Genomic DNA, 12253 nt, shown 5'->3' with positions numbered 1-12253 from the left:
GTAACCTTAACCAACATGTGGAGGGTTCTTACCTTGTTTATGGACATCTTCTCGCTCGACCTTTCTTGTGATGGGAATCCACTTGTCTAGTCCACCCGGGTTTCGGCATGATTTTTTCTGGTTTCGAGTAAGACAGGTTCTTCACCAACAATATTCGAATCTATGGGCTCTAGGGCCAACACATGGGTCTTAATCTAAATAGCCCACAAGTTCTTCCATCTCGAACCTACAATATGGATTTTGGGTTAGGATTATGGGGGTTATCACATGGAGGGTCTGCCCTAACAGAGTCCTTTGAGGGATCAGTTGGAGAGCACACGGAGATACATGGAGAGTCGTGTTCCTAGGCAGACTGTGCCTATAGAGTCGACCCCTTTCGAGGTTGCAGAGATACCATGAGCGAAAGTAGCAACCTTAGTTGCCATTAGCTATCTTATTTACTTATTTGTTAGGCAAGGGCACTACTTACATTCTTTACTTTTCCTTGATAACATTTAGAGTTTTGCTGTTGAACAATTACTTCTTTTAAACTCTAATTCTGTTTAAACTAACTTTGAAATAAGAATTGAGGATAACTATAATAACTCTTGATACATTAATAATTTATACTTCATTTCCTTTTCTTGCTTTTGGATTATGCTATGTTGTATGATTACTATGGATTGACTATGAACCTAGATCTTGTAGTGTTATCACCCCCACGGGTATTCAGGTTGGGTTAGGATCCAGCTGGGTGGGGTGTGACATAGTCTCACATAGACCCTAATGGCTCCAATTGAATTGGGCATCATGATAAAGGTATAGGAATAAAAATCCTCTCATTGACCATGGTTGGGGATTAGGGCCACACTCTCTCACCACGACCATTGGCATGAGCACCGACGCGTGTCAGGATAATACTTAGCCCAATGCAAGTCATCTACTTAATCACATCATTCTAGGTTCAGATACCTCCCCTATGACACCAACCAACTCGATTCAGTATCCTTCCCTATCTAGAGTCAACATATCCTATGGAGCCGACCAACTCAAACTATGCCTCCTCTTAACCTTATTGGTCATCCACATATGATAGGGCGGGGGGAGCTCTCATGTCTTCCACGGGTTGGTTACTAGTCTTAAGCACCCATGAGCCCAACCCTACCATATGCAACCTTGCCAATAAATGGCTCTCATAGTGCGGTTGTGTCCCCTCATAGGTTGGTTACTGGTCTCGTAATAACCCCTATATTCCTAACCCGAACCCAAATGGCAAGTTCGAGTAAGTACTCGAGGCTCTAGTTGGAAGAAGTTGTGGGCCATCCAAATTGAAGCCCATGTTTCGGCCCCAAAGGCCATAGATTTAGATAGTGTTGGTGAAGAAGCTGCCTTATTGGGAATTGGAAGAAGATCCAGTCGGAACCCAGATGGTTTGGGTAGATGGATGTCTAACACAAGAAAGGTTGAATTGGAAGATGTCCACGAGTGAGGTAAGAGCCCTTCACATATTGGTTAAGGTCATAACCGAGCTAGGGATCAACCGAAAGTGCAAAAAGCCCAATTATTGAAAAGTACTAGGAGTGGTTGCTTAAGGTGGTCAATTGGCCAAGCAAACGCCACCCCTAGCAATTGACTGAAAATTTTCATAGAAAAACCCTGTTTTCCCCCACACCCTGTTTAAAGCCTTCCACAACCTAATTTCATATTATTTTATTCCTGAAGGCTGCTGTGGACTGAGAAGAGCCAAAGAACACGATATTGGTGGAAGAGAGCCTCTTTTCGCAGAGAATCTTTCGAGTTTTCTTTGACTTTCGAACCCTAAGTGAAGGTAAGTTTAACCACTCTCTTAATCTATTAAATTTCATTCTATTAGAATAATTATTCTTTATCTAGTCCTGTTGAGGTGGTTTGGATTAATATATTTATTTCTCATTGATGATCTCAGTTAGATCGTGCCAAGAGGAATGGATTTTACATCCGATCCAATGGCAGATCTTATTGAAGAAGATGATGTAAATTTAGATTTTCTTGCTGAGATCAGTAGTATTGAGTGGCTTCTTTGGTGTTCTAGGGATGTGATTTAGACTTGGATTTACCCAAATACAGATCGATGATGGGTGATCCAAAGTCTAAATTTCAGACTTGGAATTCTGCTCGAGACTTGGATGGTCACTTGAGGCAGTTACTTAGAGCAACCAGCTCAAGCAACCGGCTGGGTTCTAGAGGCTGTTTTGGAGTCGTCTTTGCCCATTTTGAATCCCAAACTCCGGTGTAACTTTATGATCTTAATATAGGGATTTTTTGGGATCTACCCAAGGCATCACTTGTTTGCTGAAACTAAAATGGGGTGGGAAAAGTAAAATTCTATATGAAATCTCAAAACATGACTTATTTGATTCAATAGAGTGAAAAAGTAGGCAGACAAGCTTCCTTAAACTAAGGAAGCTTGTTTACCGATGTGACATGCTACTTTCTATCCCATCTTTTTCAAAGTCGCATATATTTAGTGGGACTTCATGAAAAAGTGACAGAAACAACAAAAGTGAGACCCACATTTGTAATTTTTTTTTTTTTGTTATAAAATCCTTTATTTTCTTTTCTTATTTTCCCATCCCATTCAATATGGGTCTTACATGTTTATTTTTTTCTCCTCCTTTTTTTTTTTTTTTTTTTTTTTTTTTATGTTCTCCTTACTTCTTCAAACAAACTATACCCTACAGGACAATATCTAAAGGCCAATCGAATGATTCCACCTCATTAGCTCCTAACAAGGATTGCACGAATAGTGTTGAATTGCTATCGATAGCACCAAAGCTTTTTTATGAATTTTTTAGTGTCTTTAATTTAGTTTAGAATCTATCTTTGCAAAGTATTTAATTGTTTTTAACATTTTCACTAATGTGATTGAATTACTGTAATTATCCTAAAATGTAAACCAAGAGACCGGATCAAATAGGATATTCAATTCCACAGTTAGGAACTTGGTCCAAATTTTGGATCCCACTTCCGCTGCTCAGCCACCTTCTATTAATTCCAACTGTTAAAACCGAAATTCAAGTCATTGTTTTGTTTGCTATCGCACGATTATCTCTTGCGAGGTTTAAGATCACTACATATGACATTTTTGAGATCTAACGACCGTAGTTATAACAATGTGCGAGACTATAACTATTAAATCTTGAAAATGTCACATATTGTAATCTAAGAACCGCAAGATACCTTTTGGCAACAAACAAAAAGTCATTGGAATCTCCAATGAACGACAAAATGTTAGATTGATGAATCTAAACTCAATAGGAAATACCAATACAACAACACATAAGCATGTATTTCTAAGCTTGATTGCGAATTTTTATCAAGTTTTTAGTGAAAAAACAGATTTATTGATCAAAAGAGCTGAAGGGAAATTTTTTTAAGAGCTTCTTATTTTATTTATTTATTTTTCAATAAAATTTAGGAAGAGCTGAAACTGAAAGCATGCGGCAAAATTAGCAGTTCTTGGAATCTTTATAAAACTATTAACTGAAAAACACGTTAGATTTCTTAAAAAAAAAAAGAAAAACACGTCAGATTATCTTTTAAAAAAAACACGTGTTTTCTACCCAATAATAATAATAATAATAATAATAATAATAATAATAATAATAATAATAATAATAATAATAATAATAAAAGGAATCTCACGCGTGTGTTAGCTTCAAATTTTTCGATTCTCGAGTGTCAAACCAAAAACATCTAAAACACGTGAGATTATCTTGATAGCGCTGTAGCGTATAACTGAAGCACTCGTGCGAATGTCACGTGTTAGTTAGTTTGAAATTTGTCGATTCTGGAGTCTCAAACCAAAAACATCTAAAACCGATTGAAACCAAACTAAGCTCATGGCCTCAGCTAAACAAGTGGCGAGGTTTTGCTGACAAATATTCACCTAACACCGATCCGATCCCTTCGCGCACCCTTGTCTGGTTCTCAGTCTTACACTCATTGTGTCTGGATTGAATCCATCTCTTCAGAACTTTTCTGTTGGGTCGTTCTCGATTTCTCATTTACTGCAATGATGATTCTGACGTTTCTCGTTGAAATAAAACAGAGTCATGATTAGTTTTAGGGTTTTCGAGGGATGTAATTCGTAAGAAGGAACTTTGAGTCATGGAGAAAAAGAAATATCCGATTGGTTCTGAAAATTACGTTCTGTATGAAGTAGTTGGTCATGGTGCAAGTGCTTCTGTTTATCGTGCAACCTGTATTCCATTGAACGAGACTGTCGCCATCAAAATACTTGATTTCGAGAGACATGGTACTGATCTGGTAAGTCAAATTATTCTCTCTCCTTCTCAAGGAATTCGTTCTGGTCTTGATGAAATTTCGTTTTAATATAGAGTCTGGTTGTACATTCACCGAAAAAATTGTGTTAGAACCTCTGCATGTTCTTATGCCGAGACATAACTTAATATTGATTTGCTGATGTACGAATTGGGTCTTTTTATCTGTAGAGTAATCTCTCACGGGAAGCTCAGACTATGATCCTGGTTGACCACCCTAATATTCTGAAAGCCTATTGTACCTTTGTTGCCGATCACGATTTATGGGTTGTAATGCCATTCATGGCGGGGGGTTCTTTCCTTCATATATTGAAAGTTTCTTATGAGGATGGGTTTGAGGAAGTGGTTATAGCAACTATTTTACGTGAAGCATTGAAGGGTCTAGAATACCTTCATCAACATGGACATATACACCGAGATGTTAAGGTGAGTCATCATTCTGGGGATTATCCCAAGTCTATTTGCTAACTACTTTGCCTTGGTGATTCCAGGTGTCTGTTAACAAGTGAGATTTCTGTTGAATTATATAATTCTCAAGGCTTAATTATTTTCCAGGATTTCTTTGCAATAAAGAGGACATTGCATAGGAAAAGAATATTGAGAATTTTACTGAAACAGAATACGATAATTTTGGGAAAACAATAGTAAAACTTTGGACTCTATAAAAAGCAAATAGGGCAACATTTTGGTAATATGTTAGTCTCGTTGTAAAACTGCCACCAGTGGAGGGTGCAGTCCCATCAATATGGCTGGATTTCTCTCCTGGCCCACAAAACAGAAAGGCAAAGAAATGAGGAATAAAATTTCAATTTCTTGGAGAATAAGCTCGTGTTGAAATAAATATAGCATGATAAGTGAAAGATCCTGTTTTATTTCTATTTTAGTTAGCATAACGCGATATGGCATGAAAGAGTATTTGATCCTCCAACCATCTCAAGGCACTTTCACATAGGCCTTCTAGAAGTACTTTAATTTAATGTGAGGCAAAAGTTATGGTACAGTTGCTATTGACCTCTTTAGGATCTCTTTTAGAAGAAAATTTCCAAGCAAAGAAATAGCTTGCAATGGTGAACTTGAATCCACTAGATACATGCAAAAGACAAAAATTGCTAAGGTAAAGAGAAATTTAGCTCATGTTAATACAACATACAACCTTGTATGCCATGCCTATATTTCCGAGAAGTTCAAAAGAACAAGACGGCCAGCAGCAATTCAGGCCATCATATTGGACTGAAAATGGATTAATAAGCTTAATATGGGCACCAGATGGGTTGTTCTTATGATCACCTTTCCGCAAGTCTCCTAATTTGATGAATAGCTTTCATGGTAAATCTTGTTGGCATAATACCAAAGTGGTTCTCTGTGATAGTAGCTCTTTTACATTTTTTGGGTCTCGAATGGGTTTCATTACATTATGTTATTGTAGCTTTTTTTGTTCCAAATGGAGTTCATTACATTCTCCCAAAATTCCTTAGTATGACTTACCAGTTCTATGTGTCTATAGTTATTGCAGCTCTAAACATGATCTTTATTTTTCTAAATGAGACCAAGATACTTTCTCTAGTGTTCTTCTTGTTCTCATTATCTTATCTTATTAAACAGCTTTGTTAGCCAAGATAAACCACAGGTTTCCTAAGCTCTTGTACCATTTTCTTGTAATTTCATTTGGACCAAGTGTTCATCATCATTATCATTTTTTTTTTCAATTTCATCTGGCTTATCATCCATCCTATATTTCATTTGGTAGACAATCTAACCACGTATTGGTGGGTGGATGTTAATTCACTCTTCTATAATCAGTCTCAACCTAGCATATTAATTTTCAACCAAGAGATAGAGGTATAACCCTCTCTAGTTTGGTGTTCAGCATACCAAACTGACTGCAGTTGAAGTCATTTCCTCCTGAACTAAACGATGAGAAACATTTCTATATTTGTGTGTGCAAATTTTTGGTAATTCCTTTTGTTAATTGTAACTCTATGATGTGCCTATAATAGACAATTTTTGTTTCTATCTTGTCTCATCGTAGACTATGTTTCTTGTGTGCATATTTTCTGTGTTTAATTCTTTGCTGCATTTTTTTCTTTCTTCCTCTTTGTTTTGCTATTTCATTTCTGTAGGCTGGAAATATTCTAGTAGATGCCCAAGGTGCAATCAAGCTAGGAGATTTTGGTGTTGCTGCTTGCATTTTTGATTCTGGTGATAGACAACGCACTAGAAATACTTTTGTGGGGACACCTTGCTGGTATAGTTTTGATCTCCTAGCTTCTACTTATTTTATATGAGTTAAGTTAAAATATGAGTCAAGTAACATTTTTTATGACATTTGTTTTAATATCCGAGGTTCCTTATTACTTTTTGTAGGATGGCACCTGAGGTTATGCAGCAATTACAGGGTTATGACTTCAAGTTAGGAATCTCCTCTATCATATATTTTTCCTAAATCATTAATAAATTTCTTGATGACATTGCATGTTGGACTACTGATCTTCAGGGCAGATATTTGGTCTTTTGGTATAACAGCGCTGGAGTTGGCCCATGGTCATGCTCCTTTCTCAAAATACCCTCCAATGAAGGTACATATGTCATCTCTTTTTCCTATATCTTTATAATGTAAAGTATTCAAATTCCATCGGATGGTAGTAATTTTAGCTTGATTAACTTTTGGTAGATTTTTCTCATGACCTTGCAAAATGCACCACCAGGCCTTGATTATGAGAGGGACAAGAAGTTTTCAAAGGTATCCTTTTTATATAGTACATTTCAAATTTACTCTTCGAGTTATAGTTTTGCATCCTTATGGACTGTCCCCCCCTTCCCCCCTTCTTCCTTCCCTTTTTATATAGTACATTTCAAATTTACTCTTCAGTTATAGTTGTGCATCCTTATGGACTCCTCCCCTTCCCCCCCCCCCCTTCTTCCTTCCCTTAGTCATTTAAGCAGATGATTGCTAGTTGCTTGGTTAAAGATCCATCGAAACGGCCTACTGTAAAAAAGCTGTTGAAGCATTCATTCTTTAAGAAGGCTAGGTCCAATGAATATATTGTCCGAAATATTTTAGAGGGGTTGCCAAGTCTTGGAGAGCGGCTCAAAAAATTGAAGGTTAGGAAATCACCACTCTATGATGTGATTCCATGATATTATGATATCTTCATTGATTCTGACTAACACCATATGATTACAAGCTGAGTCATCTTTTATATTAAACAGATGAAAGAAGAAGATATGGTAAAACAAAAAAAATATCGGATGGGCAAAAGGAGGAACTATCGCGAGGTTTTTGGTTTCCCTTGAGCAAAAATAATTAAGTGGTCATTCTTTCTTCAATTGGAATAAATTAGTGTTTTTTTTATTTTTTGATGCATATTGTTGTTAACTTGGTTCATATTAGTTTCCAGTCCTTTATTATGGCTTTACTTTGCAATATATTTGTTATTCTTGTTTCAGAATTTAATGTGCACTAGCTTCTCAAGTATCATGGTTACAATACATGTGAATGTTCCATATTGTACTTTTTATTTCCGATTGTGGCCTTGCTAGCATGAGTAGTTAAGGGAGAAACAAAAAGGAAAAAGTATTAAGATTTAGGATACTATTGCATGATTGAAGCAATGCAAAATATAAATATATTGACGTTGTTGAGGACTTCTTTATATAGTAGTTTTCTACATGTATAAAATATTTTTAATTTTTCTGCAAGTACCTCGACGTCTCCATCATCTTTTTCTTTTCCCTTTTCACTTATTGTATTTGAATATTAACATTTCTTTTTCTTGCATCACTTCAATATATCTACAATCGGAAAAACAAGATATCCGATTCTCTAAAGCTATGATTGTGATATACATTGATCCCAACAACAACAACAATCAAGGTTCAACAACTTGGTCTCGAGAATCCAACTCAGTCAGCCAAAAACCCAAGTTGGGCTAAGATCTTGGCAAGTTGGTGAATGTTGAGTCCTAAAATTTGCTTCTCCATTCAAAATTTGTATGTGTTTGATGTAAAACAACTAAAATAAGTGTTACAAATAAATGTGAAATACATCAAGCTTAACATAGCCCTCATGGTCCTCATCAACTCCTCTTTCATTCTCACTTGAGTCCTCCGCTTATACATCATTCCATAGAACTAGTCTAAGCTACCAGTCTCGTGTCAGTGTTTTTATTTTTTTATTATTTAAACAAAAAAAACTCATGTCCCATATTGTGTTGGTTTTGCAAAAAAAAACAAATAATTTCAGAAATCTCAGCAAGTTCTTAAACAATGACAATGGCAACTACTACTCAAAGTACTACAAAACTTCCCTTCTTTTGAGTCTTCCAATACCTGCTCAAAACAAAACCTATAAGCTCACACAAATACCAGCACCATCCGGAAGATCGATATAATAGATTAGCAGGCTGACTATAGGATGATGTTGGACAAGCTTCTCCCGGATTTAGCAAATCTTTGTTATGTGCCGGATAGAGGGAAAATCACATGAAAATGTATCAGACCCTGAAAACATACATGTTGCATTCACTAGTGTCTACAGACTGTATGATGAAATTGTTAGAGCTTATGATGACAGCCGCATGCTAAATTTAAAAACTAGCAGGTTCTTATACACATGATGACACTTACGATATGCTTAATTAAGACACTTTGCTTGGATGTATGCAAAAACATTTGCCATATATACCCAGTAGTCTCCCACTTTGGATTTGTTTGCAGCTTCTCAAATGATCACACCTTTAACTACATTACTGAACTCTTTCTGTGTTGCTGCTCTCTTACTGTTGGTTCTTCTCATTTAACAACCAGAAAGGGCTTCAAAATGAAGCACAATACCGTCCATTCTACAATGAAGTACAATGTGCTTTCCCTGTTTACTCTGAAGTAGGAATAAACCTCGATGCCACTTCTTTTATCTTCAGGAAGAGGGAGGTCTCAGCTTTATATGAATCAGAGAAGTTAGCTCCTTGAATTATCCAGGTAATTGAGAGCTTGTTTCCAAGAAGCATAGTATATAGGTTGATTGGGCCTACTCAGGCCTTCATTCGATTTTGACATGGATAGTTCCTGCTTCAACTGATGCTTCTGTGTCTGGTGTAAATCCTATCTAATCTGGCTGTTGGCATTTTGTCCGTTTTCGTTCAGAATAACGATGGTTCCTCCACTTCCTTTGGCGTGCTATCTAGCACCTCATGGAGTGTTCTGGCCCCTCCTGTTAGTGCATAATCTTTCTTCTGCTGGGTGTCTGAGCTCCTCTGCTAACTCTTTTATGTGTATCTATGTGTGGAATGCTTTGCCTTCCATTCCCAGCCATCCCCAGTGAAGAGTGGATAAATACCATTTGGATGCTTAACTCTTTAGACCCTTTCTGCTCTAAGGCAGCTTAGGACGTCTTCGTGTCCCAAAGGACCCCTGTTTCTTTTGCGCAGCTTTTGTGCCTCAGCTGCTTCACTGTTTGGCATGCCTGCTTCTACGCAGTCATCTCTCATCCTTCATCAGATCTTCAGTCTTGTCCTCTTGCTGCATGTGTTGCAACATGATGGAACATATAAATCACCTCTTTTTTTGTTCTTTCTCTACTCTTTTTGGAGATGGCATCTAGCAAAATGTCGGCCAAGAATCTTTTTCCCCCCACAGAATAAATTTGGGTGCATAAATCTTTTGCTGGCTCTTTTATGTGTGATGATGTAATGGAGAAGCTTGCCTTCCTGCGCCCATCAATGAAATTTAGATGAAATGAACTATCAGAAATAGACCTCCATCTCTGATCCTCCGAATTTGGGACTCAAATCTCCTTCCACATTAAAGCCAAGTTTTCTGCAACTTCTTCCACTTGCGGTGACACCCCGGAAAACCAGCATATTGTTGTTTCTGTCTTATTCCTGTTCTTTACTTCAGAATCCTCCTCTGGTTCATGAGGATATGGTCCTTATTTTGGGTTCCTTTTTGTTATCGTCCCCTCTTTAGTGGCTGTTGTATTCTTTTTCTCCTTATTAATGATTTTTTTATCAGAAAGTTGTGCTTGGCGCATGCAAGTGCTTTCTTGCGAGTGCCTGGTCACAAGTTCAAGTCCTGTACCAGCCTCTTGGAAACAAGGGTAAGGGCTTGCGGACAGGAGAGAGAAGAGGGAATGGGGCTGGGATTTTTTCTTCTTTTTTTTTTTTTTTTTTGGGGGGGGGGGGGAGGTCTGGACTGAATTTGGAAGTTGGTATTGTGAATTTTCTGCAGAACTTCTCTTCTTACAGCTGCTGCAGACCTAGTTTAGGGAACGCACAACTCCATTGGCTGCCTTCAACTCTGAATAAATTTATTAATGATCCAAAGCTGCTGGTTACAATATTATGAGGCTTATTTATAGCCTTTAGAAGAAAATCACACTAGGACCCTAACTTGCAAGACAACTCAAACTAAAACTTCTACTTGACTAAAGACTCTTATTCACATAAAGAACCTTCATATCTCACTTTAGAAGAGTCCACACTGTAGAAGAGTCCAAATTGAATTATAAGAGTAGACATGGAATCTTTGCAAGAAGTAGGACAAAACTAGAGGACTCCATAGCTTAGGAATCCTACTCTTGACGAGGACTCTGTAATAAATTTACAAATATGGACTCAAATTCAAAAACAAAAGTAGACCTAGGGTCCACAAACATATTGGACCTAACTAGTCCACAAACATATTGGACCTAACTAGACCCTAATTGGACTCAACTGAAAAAAATTAAAATTACCAAAATACCCCTGCTGGTTCAGTGGTACTAGAGGGGCATGGGGTTTGGGGAAGCAACCCTAGGCCCTGTTTCAGCCCTGGATTTGGTTTTACATCAACGTTCGCAAACTCTTCCCAATGGTTTGGAATATGTTATGGATTTTCATTTTGACTCTTGATTCCTTTTTTTATGACAACTATGCTTCCTTTCATCTGCATAGAGTATATGACAGCATTAGTAGAGTTTTCTTTTCTACCTAACTATATTTTGAACATGTAATTGGTTTTTTTTTTTTTGGTTGGGAGGGGGGTCAAGAACATGTAATTGGTTATGGCTATTGATTCCTTTCTTTAATACTTCTTCTGTAGAATAATTACAAACAATCACTTAGTGGTTGGGAGTTTGATGTTGACTATTTGAAGGCACAAGCTTCCCTGGTATGATTGTGATCATTCTTGTAACGTTGTTACTTCGGGGCCTTTTTGGTATCAATTCTCATTCTCATTTCCTAATATTTTTTTATTTTTTTGATGTGTTTGGTTTCCATTTTAAATCCTATTTTTGTCTAAAAGAAAAGAAAAACTCCTGAAGTCGTAATAGACTTTTGTCTATTATGGATTCTGGGTCAAAAAACTCATTCTATTCATTTTTGCACAAGCCACTTACAATCCAAATGCAAAATGAGGGTATAAAAGTAAGCACACATTCTTTTTTATGAATACCCTATTGTTTCTCCATTTTCTCAATTTTCATTGTCATTTCTTAGAATTTTATCGACTTGCCAAACTTATTTTTCATTCCATAATTTATTCGGACAAAAGTTACAAAACCCGTTTTCATGTTTGACCAAAAATGGATTCTTATATTCATTTTTTTAAATAGGTAAAATAGAGAATGATAATTGATACCAAAAGAGCCCTTAGCCTTTTAATTGTTATTTGTCGTTGATTAGATTTCTACGAGTTACTAATTTACTTATGTTACTTTGTTTTCATCTAATCTCATTAGTGTCAAGGCGAGGAAACTCTGACCGAACAAGGTGAGAGTTCATGTTCCTCTTTAGGTCAAGGGAGCTTGTATTCTTCTGTTAGTGTTGGCATGCAGGATACACAATCAGAATCCACAATGTCAACCTTCTGCTATCAGCCAAAATTTGAAGGATGTTTAAGATATTGTAAGTCTGATGCCTTTGTAGATTGGTTTGGACAAGATTGGTTCCTGGAAAGTTTCCCAATGACAATGG

At 36.9% G+C, this 12253-nt stretch overlaps 1 protein-coding gene across 1 annotated transcript; it reads left to right on the top strand.

The window, feature by feature from the left end:
- Positions 1 to 3851: 3851 nt before the first annotated feature.
- On the top strand, positions 3852 to 11447 carry LOC148998921 (uncharacterized; the record flags this gene model as incomplete). Its single annotated transcript, XM_089141604.1, has 9 exons — positions 3852 to 4287; positions 4473 to 4727; positions 6422 to 6546; positions 6666 to 6710; positions 6796 to 6877; positions 6973 to 7041; positions 7233 to 7403; positions 7512 to 7577; positions 11379 to 11447. Coding segments are annotated over exons 1-9 (1041 nt in total), but the record flags the coding sequence as incomplete, so codon positions are not given.
- Between the last annotated feature and the right edge of the window lie 806 nt (positions 11448 to 12253).

Source organism: Hakea prostrata, unplaced genomic scaffold (genome assembly GCF_041222555.1).
Source record: "Hakea prostrata isolate BN-2017 unplaced genomic scaffold, UWA_Hpros_2 contig_94, whole genome shotgun sequence".
NCBI classification, from domain to species: domain Eukaryota; kingdom Viridiplantae; phylum Streptophyta; class Magnoliopsida; order Proteales; family Proteaceae; genus Hakea; species Hakea prostrata.
This window is presented reverse-complemented; position numbering and strand designations above follow the sequence as displayed.